Source organism: Bos indicus, chromosome 5, assembly GCF_029378745.1.
Source record: "Bos indicus isolate NIAB-ARS_2022 breed Sahiwal x Tharparkar chromosome 5, NIAB-ARS_B.indTharparkar_mat_pri_1.0, whole genome shotgun sequence".
NCBI classification, from domain to species: Eukaryota; Metazoa; Chordata; class Mammalia; order Artiodactyla; family Bovidae; genus Bos; species Bos indicus.
Window position 1 is genome coordinate 101956767 of NC_091764.1, and position 17120 is coordinate 101973886.

General features: G+C 42.1%; 2 protein-coding genes across 2 annotated transcripts in view; both read left to right on the forward strand.

Moving 5' to 3' along the window:
* LOC139176083 (antigen WC1.1-like) overlaps window positions 1-17120 on the forward strand; it is a 105264-nt gene that overhangs the window by 15880 nt on the left and 72264 nt on the right. The window lies entirely within an intron of this gene.
* Window positions 1-17120, forward strand: part of LOC109559707 (antigen WC1.1-like) — a 59314-nt gene that overhangs the window by 12244 nt on the left and 29950 nt on the right. Inside the window, exons 5-7 of the mRNA XM_070788543.1 lie at window positions 12326-12418; window positions 12496-12810; window positions 13921-14235. Of these exons, the coding sequence (XP_070644644.1) occupies window positions 12326-12418; window positions 12496-12810; window positions 13921-14235 (723 nt within the window). The remainder of the gene's footprint in view (window positions 1-12325; window positions 12419-12495; window positions 12811-13920; window positions 14236-17120) is intronic.

Genomic DNA, 17120 nt, shown 5'->3' on the forward strand with positions numbered 1-17120 from the left:
ATAATACATCCCTCCATTCAGTTAGATCCTGAATTTCAGAGGTTTTGCCCATCTTCTACTAGGATTTCTCCTAGGTATTTTATTTTTGATGTTATGAGTATTTTTGTGAAAATGTCCTGGCAATGAATTCCCTTTGACTTGTTTTCATCTTTTAATTCTTTCAGTTTTGATGTATGTTGAGACATAAAAGTGTTGGGAAAATAATATAAAAATTCCTTTATGACCTTTACCTGGGTTTCTAAATGTTAGTATCAATATTTTGCTTTAATCTGTGTGTGTGTGAGAGTCAGTTCCTAGGCAGGTTGATAGGGAGTCTAGGGGTCCCCAAGGAGAGAGGGGTCTGGAATTCTCAAGAAGGAAGAAAGGACAAACTTTTTTTCTTTCTCCACATTCCTTAGGATTATATAACAATAATGTATCCTGCCTAAGGACAGTCTTTGGATTCAACCTTCTGTTATCTTAAAATGTTAATTATGGGAGTAGACCTGGTCTTTACAAGGCTGTATCTTGCCTGAGGACAGTGTTACCTTAAAATGTAAATTATGGGAGTAGGTCTGATGAGGACTTTACAACCTCCAGACATTCTTTGGATTATATAACCTCATTGTTAACACTAGCAAGCGGGTACTCTTTCTGCCCCCTTCTGATGCCTATGTCAGAAGCTTTCTCTATCTCCTTTATACTTTAATAAAACTTTATTACACAAAAGCTCTGAGCGATCAAGCCTCGTCTCTGGCCCCAGATCGAATTCTTCTCCTCCGGGGGCCAAGAATCCCGGTGTCTTCGTGTGATTCAACAACAACCTTTCATGTGTGTGTCCTTCCTTCTCTGTTCCCCTTCTGCCCCATTTCTGAATGGGGGCATTCTGAATATGTAAATTCTTTCTGAATTCAGTTGAAGACATGATGTTCCTTTATCCTTAGAACAGTTCTGGGAATTTCCTTACAGAACCAGAGTTCAGTCAAGTCTTTAAATGACTTCAGCCCCAGGTGACATCTAATTGCAGCACTGAAAGACCCCACTGAAAGACTGCCAAACTGAGTTTTTTCTGATTAATGACCCAAAGTCATAAGCAAAATTAAGTACATATTTTTTTCTTCAGCTACTAAGTTTTACCTTTTCATATTGATCAAATTGCCAACATCCGTTGGATCACAGAAAAAGCAAGAGAATTCCAGAAAAACCTCTACTTCCACTTTATTGACTATGCCAAAGCCTTTGACTTTGTGGATCACAACAATGTGTGGAAAATTCTTAAAGAAATGGAAATACTAGACCACCTACCTTCCTTCTGATAAATCTGTGTGCAGGTCAAGAAGCAACAATTAATTGGACATGGAACTGAAAGGTTGTTGTTGAATCACGCTAATACACTGGGATTCTTGGCCCCCGGAGGAGAAGAATTCAATCCGGGGCCAGAGACGAGGCTTGATCGCTCAGAGCTTTTGTGTAATAAAGTTTTATTGAAGTATAAAGGAGACAGAGAAAGCTTCTGACATAGGCATCAGAAGGGGGCAGAAAGAGTACCCCACTGCTAGTCTTTAGCTGGATGTTATATAGTCACTAGCAGTCTGTTAAATGAAAGAAAGGAATGTCTTAAAATTCAGAATGGCACCAGGCCCCTCACCCATAAGATGTATTTTGGGATAATCTTGGCACCAAATGGTTTATCCTGGGCCATAAAATGATTAACTTGAATCTTGAAGAAGGACAGATCACCATACAAATAGTTTCATTTACATAGATTAGGAGAACAATATCCATACTGGTTTGTCAAGTAGGTTCTGGGCCAAGAGGCAGAACCAACTTGGAGACAGAGTTTGGGGTAAAGGCATAGTACATTAGCATAGCTTAAGACAAACATTTCCATAAGAAAAAGGCATTGGTTATCTCTAGGCTCAAGAATAGCTAACTTCAGGCGAAACCAGGTGTCATTATGGCCACACAGTATTTTAAGAGAAACCTCCCTTTAAATTTGTATAGAGAAGGAAAAAATATTGCTAGTTTGTTTCCTCCTGCCGCTTAAGAGAGATAAAAATGTCTGACACTTGCAGGCTATTTCCTCCATTTGGAGAACCTGGCCTTCCTGCCTGTTACCCTCTCATTCCCCCCTTTTCTTTTAGGAGAATTATGTTGCCTAGGGAAAAGGGGCGTCGTTCTCATTCCATAACTACTTCCGAGCTGACAAGGGGCGTTGTCCCTAAATTGGTGAGGCAACATATTCTCCTAATCCTCATATTGAGGATATCTGATCCAGGGGCCCCAAATAGTAGCTGGAGGAAGCTACAGCAGTAGCAGGAGTTTGAGCAACCATTTGTAACTTAAAAGCTTTCATGCGGCTAGAAACAAATCCAGTTGTACAATTACAGATGCAGGGAGCAAACAGCAAGAACAAAACAACCAGAATTATTGTAATTAAGATAGTTGTCCACCATGGGGAACTAGTTAACGTTTCCCAAAGTGAAGCAATTGAGGCTTCGGGAGTATCCATGGCCCTAATCATCTTGTTCATGTGGTTAGTAAAATGAGTAACATTCATGCTCATATCAGGTATATATGTACAGCATTGGGTATGAATAATGGCACAAGTTCCTCCTTGTGCAGCTGTCAGAATATCTAGAGCCAATCTGTTTTGTAAAACCATCTTTCTAATTTGTGCTTGTTCAGCATTAAGAGCTGAAATAGCCTTTTGAGAATCTTGTAATGCCTGTTGAGTAAAATTAGTCAAAGCATCCACTCGTAACATAACATCTGTAGTTCCCAAAGAGGGAACAAATGCTGCAGCCAAATAATCATACCAATAAAATACAGACCTTGCCCACCGAGTTTTAAGGTGGGGTAAATTAGCAGGCTTTTCTGGAAGCTCTGAAAATATAAAGCCATGAGTAAAGGCTAGACCCAGGGTGCATCTCCCTATCCAACCAGGGGGAAGCCATGCCCATAGGTAAGAGCCACATATCCAATAAGTCCCGTTTGGAGCAAGCCAGCGCGACTGAGATATCCAGTCCCAATTCGTGCCTGGCCAGACAAAGGGAGAACCTGAACTGGGATTGGAAAACACGGGAATGATTACATTGCATGTTTCCTGAGACAAATATCCCACTTGTTTCCAATCATTGTAATTAAGTTGTTGGCTAACTTTTGGGGACGGCTCTGTTTGTTCCCAGCATATAGAGGCAGTAGATATTAAACGTCCTTTTTCAGGAGTTAGCCATGTAACCTCATCCCATATTTGATAAACGTCAGGTAAAAAACCATTAGATCTAGACCTATTTACCTTATATGTAGCAAAATAGTCATTGAACCGAGACAATCTATAATCAAAATTAAAAGTCACATTATGTCCATAGTTAGAGTACAAAGTGTTGCACCAGTCCATTTTAGGGTTGGTAGATGTCATCAGATGAAGAAGAGGCATCGCATGTGATTGTTGTCGAAGGTATTCACAGACTTGGAGAAAGTCTTTTCCTTGAAGTGGGGATGTCCACCACGGGAAGCCTTCCACTGACGAAGAGGGGAGTGCTCCGCAGACCCAGCAGTTAGACGATTGTGGAATACAGCATAAGAGTGAGCCCAGGACAGGAAGACATTGTCTTGAGGATCCAACGGCAGACTCAGGATATTTGGAGTCAGCAGAAGTAAGCTCACATAGGTTATCAGGCCCATCTAAAAGGTACAAAGTCAGAGCATAGAAAGTAAAGACATAAAATGAAGTCACTTAATTTTGGTCAGGGTGCCACCTCTTAACTCGAGTATGATGTACCCACGAATCAATTCCTGGCACTTTGACAGCTGTGGGAGAAGAAAGAATAACCTGGTAAGGACCTTCCCAGAGAGGCTCGAGGGATGGGCCCCCAGATCCCAATGTTTTTATGAGGACCTCGGTTCCTGGCTCAAATAGAGGCTTGCTTGTCTCAGAGGCTGGGTCAGGAGTCATCTCCCGGAGTTCTGTTAATGCCTGTTGAAAAGCTGAGAGCTGAGTTACATAATTAGTTAATTCCAAGTCTTCAGGGTCTATAACAATGTCTGTGCGTAAGAAAGGCCTTCCATAAATACATTCAAAGGGGGACAGTCCCTCCTTTTTGGGGGTAGTTCGAGCCCTCATTAAAGCTATGGGTAGGACTTTAATCCATTTGTCCTGCGTCTCCTGGGTTAATTTGCGCAGATGTCTTTTGATAATGTCATTAGCTTTTTCAACTTTTCCGGAGGATTGGGGTCTCCAGGAACAGTATAAGTGATATTCTATTCCTAGAGCCTTAGATACCCCCTGAGTTACAGCAGCTTTAAAGGCGGAGCCATTGTCACTCTGAAGGCTCTGTGGCAGCCCAAACCTGGGGATAATTTCATGGATTAAAATCTTTATAACCTCCTTAGCCTGTTCACTACGACAGGGAAAAGCCTCAATCCATCCAGTAAAGGTATCTACCCAAACTTGTAAGCAAGAATATCCATTAGCTTTTGGCATATGAGTAAAATCAATTTCCCAATCCTCTCCAGGATACTTCCCACCTCGTTGTAATCCAGATTTTGCTAGCTTTTCAGTCTTTGGGTTATTTTTTGACAAATCTCACACCTTTTGATAATATTCTTTAAAGTTTTCATTACATTTTTACCTTCAAACAAACGAGAAACCATTTGGTAAGTACTCTCGGCACCCAAATGAAAACTCTGATGTAAACCCTTAAGAATTTTCCACTGAGCATTTTCAGGAATTATTAATCGTCCCTCCTCAGACTGTAACCATCCTTTATCAGTAATCTTTGCTCCTCGTTTCTCATATCTTTCTAATTCTTCCTCAGTATATTGTGGTCTTTCCTGTTCCACCGAACCTGTCCAGATCAAAGGCGTCTGTAGTGAAGGGGTTTCGTAAAGTGCAGGTTTTCTGGCTTGACAGTCAGCCATATGATTACCTTCAGCTATTTTACTCCCATCCCTGCTGTGCCCTTTGCAGTGCATAACAGCTACTTCTTTAGGACAATGTATAGCAGTTAAAAGTCTCTAGATCTCTCTTTCCATATTGCAGCATGAGCATGTAAAGTCAAATAAGCATACTTAGAATCTGTGTAGATATTTACCCGCTGCGGTTTGCTTAACTCTAGAGCTCGGGTCAGGGCCACAAGCTCCGCTAACTGAGCACTGGTTTCCTGGGGGAGAGATTTTGCTTCCAAAACCTGTTCAGCAGTCACCACGGCGTAACCTGCTTTACGCTTTCCATCCTGAACAAAAGAACTGCCATCTGTAAATATTTCCATGTCAGGATTGGCTAATGGGGTATCCTTTAGATCCTCCCGAGCTGCATAGTTCAAAGTTAGGGAATTGAGAACAATCGTGATCAGGTGTTTCATTTTCCTTCTCAGGAAGGAAAGTGGCAGGATTTAAATTTCCACAAACTTTAAGCTTAGTTACTGGTCCTTCTAACAACAATGACTGATACTTAAGAAGCCTACTGTCTGTCATCCAAATATTAACCTTAGAATTTAAGATTCCACTCACATCATGAGAAGTCAGTACAGTAAGGTTTCATCCATTAATTATTTTTAAAGCTTCAGGTGCTAATAAAGCCGCTGCCCCAATTACTCTTAGGCAGTGGGGCCACCCACGTGAAACTACATCTAATTCTCTGCTTAGATAAGTAATAGGTTGCTGGTGAGGCCCTCGGGGTTGTGTCAAAACTCCCAATGCCACACCTTTTCTTTCAGTGACAAACAAATTAAATTCTGACCCTGTGGGCAAGCTCAGAGCTGGAGCTTGCAGGAGAGCAGTCTGAAGAACCTTAAAAGCCTTTTGAGTTTCTGGAGACCAAACCAGTTTGTCGGTTTGGGCCTGCTGAGTTTCAGCTATAAGTTTATATAAAGGCCGGGCAAGTTCCCCGTAACCCGGAATCCAAATCCAAATCACAGTAACCTGTGATTCCCAAAAATCCTCTCAATTGTCTTAAAGTCATAGGTAGGGGGTGATTTAGTATAGGTTTAATTCTCTCAGGGCCTATGGCCCTAGTCCCTTCTGATATGATTAGGCCCAGATATCTAACCGATTGTTGACAAAGCTGAGCCTTTTCTCTTGATGCCTTGTAACCACAGTCTGCCAGAAAGTTTAAGAAATCTTCTGAGGCTCGCGAACAAGCTTCCTCTGTCTCAGCACAGAGCAAAATATCATCTACATATTGTAACACCACTGCTTCAGAGCTATTAAAGTTTTGTAGATCCCGTGACAAACTTTGTCCAAATAAGTGAGGACTGTCATGAAATCCCTGGGGCAAAACTGTCCAGGTTAACTGAGAAGCTGGCTGCGTAGGGTCTTCCAAGGCAAATAGGAATTGACTTTCTTCCGCCAAAGGCACTGAATAGAAGGCATCCTTTAAATCAATTACTGAGAAATATTTGGCCCGTTCAGGAATTTCAGACAATAGAGTATAAGGATTAGGCACCACGGGGTGTAAAGGAACTACAGCCTCATTTATTATTCGTAAATCTTGAACTAGTCTCCATTTACCATTCGATTTCTTTATACCCAAAATAGGAGTGTTGCAAGGACTGTTACAGGGAATTAATAGTCCCTGCTCCTTTAAATTTTCGATGATGGGTTTTAACCCTTCCTTAACTTCAGGTTTCAGTGGATACTGCTTCTTATGTGGAAATACGTGTGGGTCTTTGAGCTTAACAACTACAGGAATAGCATTTTGTGCTCGACCCACAGATTTTCCATCAGCCCATACTCTAGTATTTACATTTTGTTCAACTAAAGGGAGAGAAAGGGAGGGCTCCATGTTCATGAAAACAGAGGCATGGACCTTGCTCAGTATATCCCTTCCCAAAAAGGGTGAGGGAGATTCTGGCACGATCAGAAACTCGTGTGAAAAGAGCACAGAATCCCAGTTGCAAGATAAAGAATAATTGAAATAATACCTTTTGGCTCGTCCAGACAGTCCCATTACGGAAGCGGATTGGGAAGAAAGTGGGCCAGGGGCTTCAGTAAGCACAGAATAAGTTGCCCCAGTATCTAAAAGGAAATTGACGGATTGGCCCCCCACAACTATTAATACCCAGGGTTCCTCAGGTGTAATTAGGACGGGAGCTTGTGTGGGGACCCCTGGGCACCTTCAGTCCTGATTGTCTTGAGAGTCCGACCCGGGAGACCTACGCCTCTGGGGGCAGTCTCTCTTCCAGTGTGGTCCTTTGCAGACCGGACATGGAGCCGGGGGCGGCTTAGATGCCTGAGCGCAATCCCGCTTGAGGTGCCCCTCCTTTCCACAGTAATAGCAAGCCCATCCCTTTTCACCTGGGCCCCTCTGGGCATTTTTCTCAGGCTGTTTAAGAACGTTTTTCATAGCCATGGCGAAGGCTTCCGCCTTTTCCTTTGTCTTTTTTTGCCTTTCTTTCTTTTCCTCATATTCCCTACCATAATAGACTGTCTGAGCCAGTTGTAACAGAGTATCTAAAGACTGATTTGGTCCATACGCCTGCTTTAATAGCTTACGGCAGATATCTGGAGCCAACTGAGTGAGAAATCTATCCTTTAAGATCACTTTTCCCTCTTCACTTTCGGGATCAATCTCAGTGAATCTGCGAAGGCCTTCTCTCAGTCTATCTAGGAATTTACCAGGAGCTTCTTTTTCCTCCTGTTCTATATCTGCCAATTTGCCATAGTTTAAAGGCTTAGAACGCGCCCACCTAAGTCCCTCAAGAATACATCTAACAAAATGACTCTGATCCCATCTTCCTTTAGCTGTGTTGTAGTCCCAGTCTGGTTCTATAGTTGGGACCGCCTGATTCCCAGTACGGAGGGTCGCTATCTCATTCTCCCTCTTCCCTACTGATTCATTACCAAGCCATTCATCTCCACAATCAACCGCTTTCCCCAAAACTCAATTCTTTGACTTGGGAGTCAGCGTTTGTCCCAAGATATACATCACATCCTTCCAAGTGAGGTCATAAAGCAGAGTAACACCTTTAAAGGCTCTAATATATTTTTCTGGGTCCTCTAAATAGTCCCCCAGATCCTCCTTGATTCTTTGTATTTCTTGATAAGAGAAAGGCTTATTAACTCTAATAGATTGATTATTTCTCCCTGTGGGTGTTTCATAAAGAGGCAACAGCTTGTGTGGCTGTTCCTCAGTCTCTCTGGCTGCTCTGTGCATATGATCCCAGGGATAGATTGGAGAAACCTGTTTTTCCTCTTCTCTTTGTCTCCTGTCCTCCATCTCATCTCTTACTTCGATGGTCTGAGTTTCTACTGAAACCAGAGTAGTCTGAGGTCGTACTGAGACAGGAGTTGTTTGGACCTCCATGTGGGCAGTTTGAATCCCAGTTTGGAGTCCCAGGATGGGGGCAAAGTAAGAGGATAGGAGGGAGCTGAAGTTTTCACGCCCAAATCTATACCCTTAGGACATAAATCTGGCATATTTCGCAGAGAGAAAAAGGGCAACACATATGCTACTTCTACCCATTTCCCTTGTTCCTTACAGAACCGGTCTAATTGTAGAACAGTATTATACTTAAGAGACCCTCCAACTGGCCACCGTTCGCCGTCCTCCAATGGATACCGTGGCCATGCAGTATCACATAGGAAGACCAGGTGTGTCTTCTTTGAGCCCTGGGGATCAAATCTATCCCAGTTTTTCAGGATACAGTTCAAAGGAGTGAGGCTGGAATTGTTAGCTCCCATCTTAAGAGAGGAAAAAAAGCGACCAGCGCCATTTTTTCTACTGGAGGCGTCCCTCCCTGCTCTAGATGGGGGTGTAGACAGACCTTACACCAAAAGCTTTTCCTTCCTGGTTGGACTTAGTCTGTCCCTTACCGACGCAGGCGCCGTACTCGTCCCTCCCAGTTCTACCACCGAGATGGGGTGGGGATGTACCAGGGGTAGACTTGATAGCATCCCTACTTGACGTCCAGCTCTTCACCCTTAACCTTGCTTGCCTCTGATGTCACCCGGGGTGAATCAGAGTACCTTCCGGAATGCCTCCCAAGCTAAGACTACCGGGGAAACATTCGTCACCTGAGTGCCTGTGCACGACCCTGAGTATTTCCTGACCACAATAAGACCGACGTGAACATAAAACTGAGATGTTCTTTCCAAGCATCACCACACCAGTATAACAGCCTCCTCTGATCCACTAAGAGCCGGCATTACCAAAGAAAAAAAAACCCATCACAGTCCCAATCTGAGTAACCATTAACCTCAGAGATGTTCTGGGAACTAGAGCTCCGTCTAGCTTCCGAACTTTCAATTCCTAGCGAGGCTAGGCGCTTTCTTGACTACCAATTCAAGTTTGGGACCTAAGCCACAGTACACAATAACAGTATAGATCACAAGTCCCTTGAAAGTCTATGATCCGATAGATTAGGTTAGTACTTCTAAATCCCAAGGAGTTATGAAATGGTCAAAAAGACCGAAAAGTTTGACCGAGAAAGGAGAGTTTGGTCCATACGCTTTGCCCATTTCTGGCCGGTTCCTGAAGGAGACATTGGGTGCCTCTTGGCATTGGCAGGTTGGTATAACGCCCTGACAGGTTTCTGCCATAAGCCGTATGAGATCACCGTGGAACTGCAGAGCAGGGCCCCTTGCTTCACGCAGAGCATGCCATTCATTCACACAAGCACACCGTAGAGTTAGTAAAGCACGGCAGAAAACGTGTTCGCTAAGAGAACTAAGAACTAAAGCTCCAAGCATCCTTACCTTGTCCTGAAGGATCCCGGACGAGCCCCCAAGATGAAAGGTTGTTGTTGAATCACGTGAATACACCAGGATTCTTGGCCCCCAGAGGAGAAGAATTCAATCCGGGGCCAGAGACGAGGCTTGATCGCTCGGAGCTTTTGTGTAATAAAGTTTTATTAAAGTATAAAGGAGATAGAGAAAGCTTCTGACATAGGCATCAGAAGGGGGCAGAAAGAGTACTCCCCTGCTAGTCTTCAGCTGGATGTTATATAGTCACTAGCAGTCTGTTAATGAAAGAAAGGAATGTCTTAAAATTCAGAATGGCACCAGGCCCCTCACCCATAAGATGCATTTTGGGATAGTCTTGGCGCCAAATGGTTTATCCTGGGCCATAAAATGATTAACTTGAATCTTGAAGAAGGACAGATCACCATACAAATAGTTTCATTTACATAGATTAGGAGAACAATATCCATACTGGTTTGTCAAGTAGGTTCTGGGCCAAGAGGCAGAACCAACTTGGAGACAGAGTTTGGGGTAAAGGCATAGTACATTAGCATAGCTTAAGACAAACATTTCCATAAGAAAAAGGCATTGGTTATCTCTAGGCTCAAGAATAGCTAACTTCAGGCGAAACCAGGTGTCATTATGGCCACACAGTATTTTAAGAGAAACCTCCCTTTAAATTTGTATAGAGAAGGAAAAAATATTGCTAGTTTGTTTCCTCCTGCCGCTTAAGAGAGATAAAAATGTCTGACACTTGCAGGCTATTTCCTCCATTTGGAGAACCCTGGCCTTCCTGCCTGTTACCCTCTCAGAACAACAGACTATTTCCAAATTGGGAAAGGAGTACGTCAAAACTGTATATAGTCACCCTGCTTATTTAACTTATATGCAGAGTACACCACGTGAAATGCTGGGCTGGATGAAGCACAAGCTGAAATCAAGATTGTCAGGAGAAATATGAATAATCTCAGATATGCAGATGACACCACCCTTATTGCAGAAAGCGAACAGGAACTGAAGAGCCTCTTGATGAAAGTGAAAGAGGAGAGTGAAAACTCTTAGAATGTTGGCTTAAAACTCAACATTTAAAAAAAGATCATGGTATCTGGTCCCATCATTTCATGGCAAATAGATGAGGAAACAATGGAAACAGTGACAGACTATTTTCTTGGGCTCCAAAATCACTGCAGATGTGACTGCAGCCATGAAATTAAATGATGCTTGCTCCTTGGAAGAAAAGCTATGACCAACCTAGACAGCATATTAAAAAGCAGACACATTACTTTGCTGACAAAGGTCCATCTAGTCAAAGCTGTGATTTTTCCAGTAGTTATGTATGGATGTAAGAGTTGTACCATAACGAAAGTTGAGCACTGAAGAACTGATGCTTTTGAACTGTGGTGTTGATGACTCTTGAGAGTCCCCTGGACTGCAAGGAGATCAAACCAGTGGATCCTAATGGAAATTAGTCCTGAATATTCATTGGAAGGACTGGTACTAAAGCTGAATCTTCAATGCTTTGGCCACCTGATGAGAAGAGCTGACTCATTGGAAAAGACCCTGATGCTGGGAAAGATTGAGGGCAGGAGGAAAAGGGGATGACAGAGGATAAGATGGTTGGATGGCATCACCAACTTGATGGACATGAGTTTGAGCAAGCTCCAGAAGTTGGTGACAAACAGGGAAGCCTGGCAAGCTGCAGTTAATTGGGTCACAAAGAGTTGGACATGACTGAGGGACTGAACTGAAGTGAACCAAGTTTTTTTGAAAAACTGCCATACAACAATATAACCAGAACTCTTGCTATGTGACCTGAATTAATTGAAGAATATCTTCTGATTTTGCATTTTGATGTTTCTAGTTTATGTTGAGCTAATGTGCGGCTACACTTATTCTTTAGTTCTTATTTGCAGCTAACAAGTTTTTCAGCTTTAGAAGTATTTGGTTTTTGTTATCACTTCTCTGCAAAGATACACATTTTGTCAATTAATTCCATAAGCACTTTAACCATGGCTATATATATTCTCATCAGGTAACTCTAGCGGCTGAAAACCCTTGGAAATTTTTTCTAATGTCTCCTTTTTCCTTTCCTTTTTTCATGATATCTATTTTATATAAGTGTTTGTTTTAAAGATACACATTGAAGAAATTGTAGAAATCCTTCAGAAAGAATTTTGTTTTGCTTTTGCTTAGGGATAGATTTGGGCTTCCCTGGTGGCTCAGATGGTAAAAAATCTGCCTGCAGTGCGGGAGACCTGGGTTTGATCCCTGGGTTGGGAAGATCCCCTGGAGGAGGGCTTGGCAACCCATTCCAATATTCTTGCCTGAAAAATGTTATGGGCAGAGGATACTTGTGGGCTACAGTCCAAGGGGTTACAAAGAGTCGGACGCGACTGAGAGACTGAGCACAGCACAGGGATAAATTTAGGGATACAATTTACTTAACTCATTCTTACAGCAACACTTGGGTTAATACAGAAATTGTGGGACTGTCAGAAGCAGAACTCTTCAGGGAGAAGGTGAACACTAAGAGTATGATAACTTTACTGCTGGGTCACAGCTTTCATCTTAGGTTCCATCAGTAGGTCATTATTTTCCTTAATTCAGTTTCCTGTTCTTCAACCCCTCCAGACTTCTGGGTTGATCATTGTTGTTTCTTCAGGAAACCAGACCCAGGTGCTGCCCCAGTGCAATGACTCTATGGCAGAACCAGCTGGCTCTTCGGCCTCAGAGGAGAGCGCCCCCTACTGCTCAGGTAAGGGTCCCAGAGGACCGAAGACCCTTCTCAACCCCTGGGGTCACTGCCCCATTGTCCCATTTTTCTCTCTTCAGACAACAGACAGCTCTGCCTGGTGGAAGGAGCTGGTCCCTGTGCCGGGAGAGTGGAGATCCTTGACCAGGGCTCCTGGGGCACCATCTGTGATGACGGCTGGGACCTGGACGATGCCCACGTGGTGTGCAGGCAGCTGGGCTGTGGAGAAGCCCTCAATGCCACAGGGTCTGCTCACTTCGGAGCAGGATCAAGGCCCATCTGGCTGGACGACCTGAACTGCACAGGAAAGGAGTCCCACGTGTGGAGGTGCCCTTCCCGGGGCTGGGGGCAGCACAACTGCAGACACAAGCAGGACGCGGGGGTCATCTGCTCAGGTCCGTGCTGCACACTGTCCACAGGCTGGAGGAGGGGTGGGGCCCTGGAGGACGGGGGTCTGAGTCCTGAGGGAGAGATGCTGAAAGGACCAGAGAAGGCTTCCTCCCATGAAGCCTGTTTTTCCAGCAGACGTGAAGACGAGGTACTTTCACTTCCTTATGCAGCAGCTGAGGTTCTGGTCCTTTCTTCTCAGCAGTGTTTCCTGGAAGCGCCATTTCTTACAGTTTTTCTTGAAAGCAGGGCTCTCTCTCCAGTTACATACAAAAAATTTGAACCCATGGTACTAGTTTCTGTTTGCTTCCCTAACAATTTACCAATTAGTGGTTTAAAACAGCATATATTTATTTCCTTACTCTTCTGTAGCTTAGATGTCCAGCAGGGATCTCACTGGGCTGGGATCAAGGCTTCAGCAGGGCCACATCACTTTTGTGGCTCTAGGGGAGAATCTGTTTCTTGCCTTTTCAAACTTCTTGAAACCACCTACATTCCTTCCTTCACAGCACCCTTCATCCATTATCAGACCAGCTATGCTGCAGGCCTCCAACCATTATCTAGAGTCACATCTCTCTTTCTAGCTGGAGCTAAGAAAAGTATTCCACGTTTAAGGATAGTGGGTCTAAGGATGTGATTAGACTGGGCTCATATTATTAATACATCATCTCACCATCCTGAGGTCCTTATCTTAATCACATCTGCAAATCCCTTTTGTCAGGTATGGTAGGTAACATATTCTCAGGTTGCAGAGATTGGGATGTGGACATTTTGGGGTTACTTATTCTGCCTGTCTCTCTAATATCCACATCACATCCCTTAACATACTCTGCAAAGATTTCGTTAGGAAGCAGAATTTAGCTGCCCCTCCCTGACTAGCGCCCACACAGTTTGGTCTCCGTCTCAGTTCATATCCACTACACCATTGTGGTAGAAATAGAAAGACAGACACAAATGGACAAAGTCAGTTAAAAGGGAGGCGATGTTAGTCTTATCATCTAGTGGGTATCTCTTGAACAAGGTCAGAGATGAATGTTCACCATTTCTAGAAGAAAGGAAAACCTGGAACATCCAGCAAAATTTTCACTGTGTCCTGTCTCCTCCCCTTTCAACCTTAGAGTTTCTGGCCCTCAGGATGGTGAGTGAGGACCAGCAGTGTGCTGGGTGGCTGGAAGTTTTCTACAACGGGACCTGGGACAGTGTCTGCTGCAACCCCATGGAAGACATCACTGTGTCCATCATCTGCAGACAGCTTGGCTGTGGGGACAGTGCAACCCTCAACTCTTCTGTTGATCTCAGGGAAGGTTCTAGACCCCAGTGGGTGGATAGAATCCACTGTCGGAAAACTGACACCTCTCTCTGGCCATGTCCTTCTGACCCTTGGAATTACACTTCGTGCTCTCCAAAGGAGGAAGCCTATATCTCGTGTGCAGGTGACTTACTATTTCTGTGTGTCTGTCCCAACCCTGTAGGATGCAGTGAGATTTGATATTTTAAAATCTAAGTGATGACTTTAATTTGGGTTCACAAAATGATATAAAGTGAAAATGTTAGTTGCTCAGTTGTGCTGTTTGTGACTACATGGACTGTAGCCCGCCAGGCTCCTCTGTCCATGGGATATTCCAGGCAAGAAAGCTGGAATGGGTTACCATTCCTTTCTCCAGGGGATCATCCTGACCCAGGTATGAAATCGGGTCTCCTACACTGCAGTCAGATTCTTTACTCTCTGAGCCACCAGAGAAGCTTAAATGAGGTAAGAATGAAACTAATTTAATCCACATATACCAACCTTGTTTGTTAAAATTTTTAATTGAGTCGTAATTCTCGTAACATTATATTAGTTCTAAGTGTAAAGCATGGTGTTTATGTATTTGTACATATTGGTAAATCACCACACATACAGTAATATCCATCACCACATGCAGTTACAATTTTTTTCTCTTACGATCCACAAGTAAGAATTTGCATGCTGCAACTAAGATCCAGCACAACCAAATAAATACTTAATTTTAAAAGAGAGTATTGTTTTCTTCATAGCATCATGGTTTTTTATCCACATAAGAGCTTCCCTGGTAGGTCAACTGGTAAAGAATCTGCCTGCTATGCAGGAGACCCTGGTTTGATTCCTGAGTCTGGAAAATCTGCTGGAGAAGGATAGGCTACTCACTACAGTATTCTTGGGTTTCCCTTGTGACTCAGCTGGTAAAGAATCTGCCTGCAATGTGGGAGACCTGGGTTTGATCCCTGGGTTGGGAAGACCCCCTGGAGAAGGGAATGGCTACCCACTCCAGTATTCTCGCCTGGAGAATTCCATGGACTCCGTACTCCATGGGGCCACAAAAAGTTGGACATGACTGAGTGACTTTCACAAACACTATATACAAAAATATCTTCTTTCCCATATTACTGTCTTAAGATATCTTTCATGACAATATTTTTTCTCTAGAATGTTTTAAAATTTCTTATTTATTCATAGGAACTCTTTATAAACAAACATCACTTACTGTTTCTCTTAAATATTTTTGTAAGATTTTCCCCATATTTTACATATATTTTTAAGGTTGTATATGTGTATGGGTGGGTTATGTGATCAAATCTGTAATGTTTTACTTTTTTGACTTCTGCCTTTAGTGCAATGTTTCAAACACCATTCTTCATCTCAAAATAACATTGAATCAAGTTTTATTTTCTGCAAACAATTTAATAGTTCCACTAAAGAATATTCAAAACCTAATTTAAAATTTATGTATTTATCTGAATTTATTTTACTATGTGTGATGGCAAAACATCATCACCAGATAGGAATTACATTTTAGATATGTGATATCTTAGCTCCATCACAAAATAAAAGCACATTGTCTCATGAGTTCATGGATATGACATCAAAAGTACAGGCAACAAAGCAAAAATAGACAAGTGGGAATATAGCAAACTAAAAAGCTTCTGCAAACCAAATGAAATATCAACAGAGTGAAAAAGCAAGCTATTGCAAATTATATAAAGTATTAATTTCCAAAAATAATAAGGAAGTCCTATAACTTAAGAGAAAAAAACCCCAACAAACTTAAAACCTAATAACTCAATTAAAAAATTGGCCAGGGGCTTGAATAGACATTTCTCTAAAGAAGACATACAAATGGCAATAGGTATATAAAAAAATGCTTGACATTGTCAATCATCAGGGAAATGTAAATTAAAACCACAAAGAGATATCATCTCACACATGTCAGAATGACTGTTTCGTTTTTTTTTTTTTAAAGACACTTAGTGTTGGCAAGCCTGTGGAGAAACTGACACTTTATGTGCACTTATCCACATTAAATGTATAAATTATACTAATAAAGCTATGTAATCCAGGGGTTAAATCTCTGGGCTTTCACTGTCATGGGTCCAGGTTCAATCCCTGACCTGGGAACTATGATCCCATGAGCAACAGCACAGCCAAAAAACAAACAAACACCAGCACAAAAACTATGACGAAAATATCTGTATGATCTATACTGATGTCTCTTTTCATTCTTGGTATTGTCAACTTCATTTTCTCTCTGCTCTGCATTAGTATTGCTCAGTGTTCATCAATTTTCAATGAGCCACGTTTAAAGGGTTTTCTTCTATATTTTCTACCTTATGCTTAGCTTCTTTTCCATTAATTTTTATTCCTTTTTAAATTAACCCCAACATTCTACATTCTTGACTTTCTCATCTAGTTTCTTAATTGGAAGCTTACTTTTTTTCACTTTCAGTCTTTCCTCTTCTCTAAATCTAGGGTATAAATTTCCCTTAGGCACTACTTGAGTTTCATTAGAAGAATTTATCATACCATTATTTTGTGTTTATTATCATTATTTCACAGTATTTTCTAAGTTTTAAATTTATTCCCAGACTCAGGTGGTTTTTGGAAGGATCTTGCTGAGTTTCCCCAAATAGAGGTGGCTATAAATATTTTCTTATTAGTTCTTAATTTTATTCCACTGTGGCCAGAGTAAATACTCTGTATGAATTCAAAGAGTGAAAGATTTTGTCCTATTATGTGGTCATTTTGATAAAAGTTCCCAGTGCATTTACAGTAATGTGAACTCTTCCATTGTTGGGTGCATTGCTCTCTGTGTTACTTAGTTAAATGTGCTGATTATGTTGTTGTACATCTACTGTATTCTTCTTTGTTTTTTGTATGTTTGGTGTGCATGCTATTGAAAAAGATATGGTAATAATCCCCCATTTTGATTGTGATTTTGTCTATTTCTTCTTTTCACTCTGTCAAGTATATTTCAAAGTTATGGTCTGTTACCTTTCTTGAATTTTGTTGTCTAAAATATCT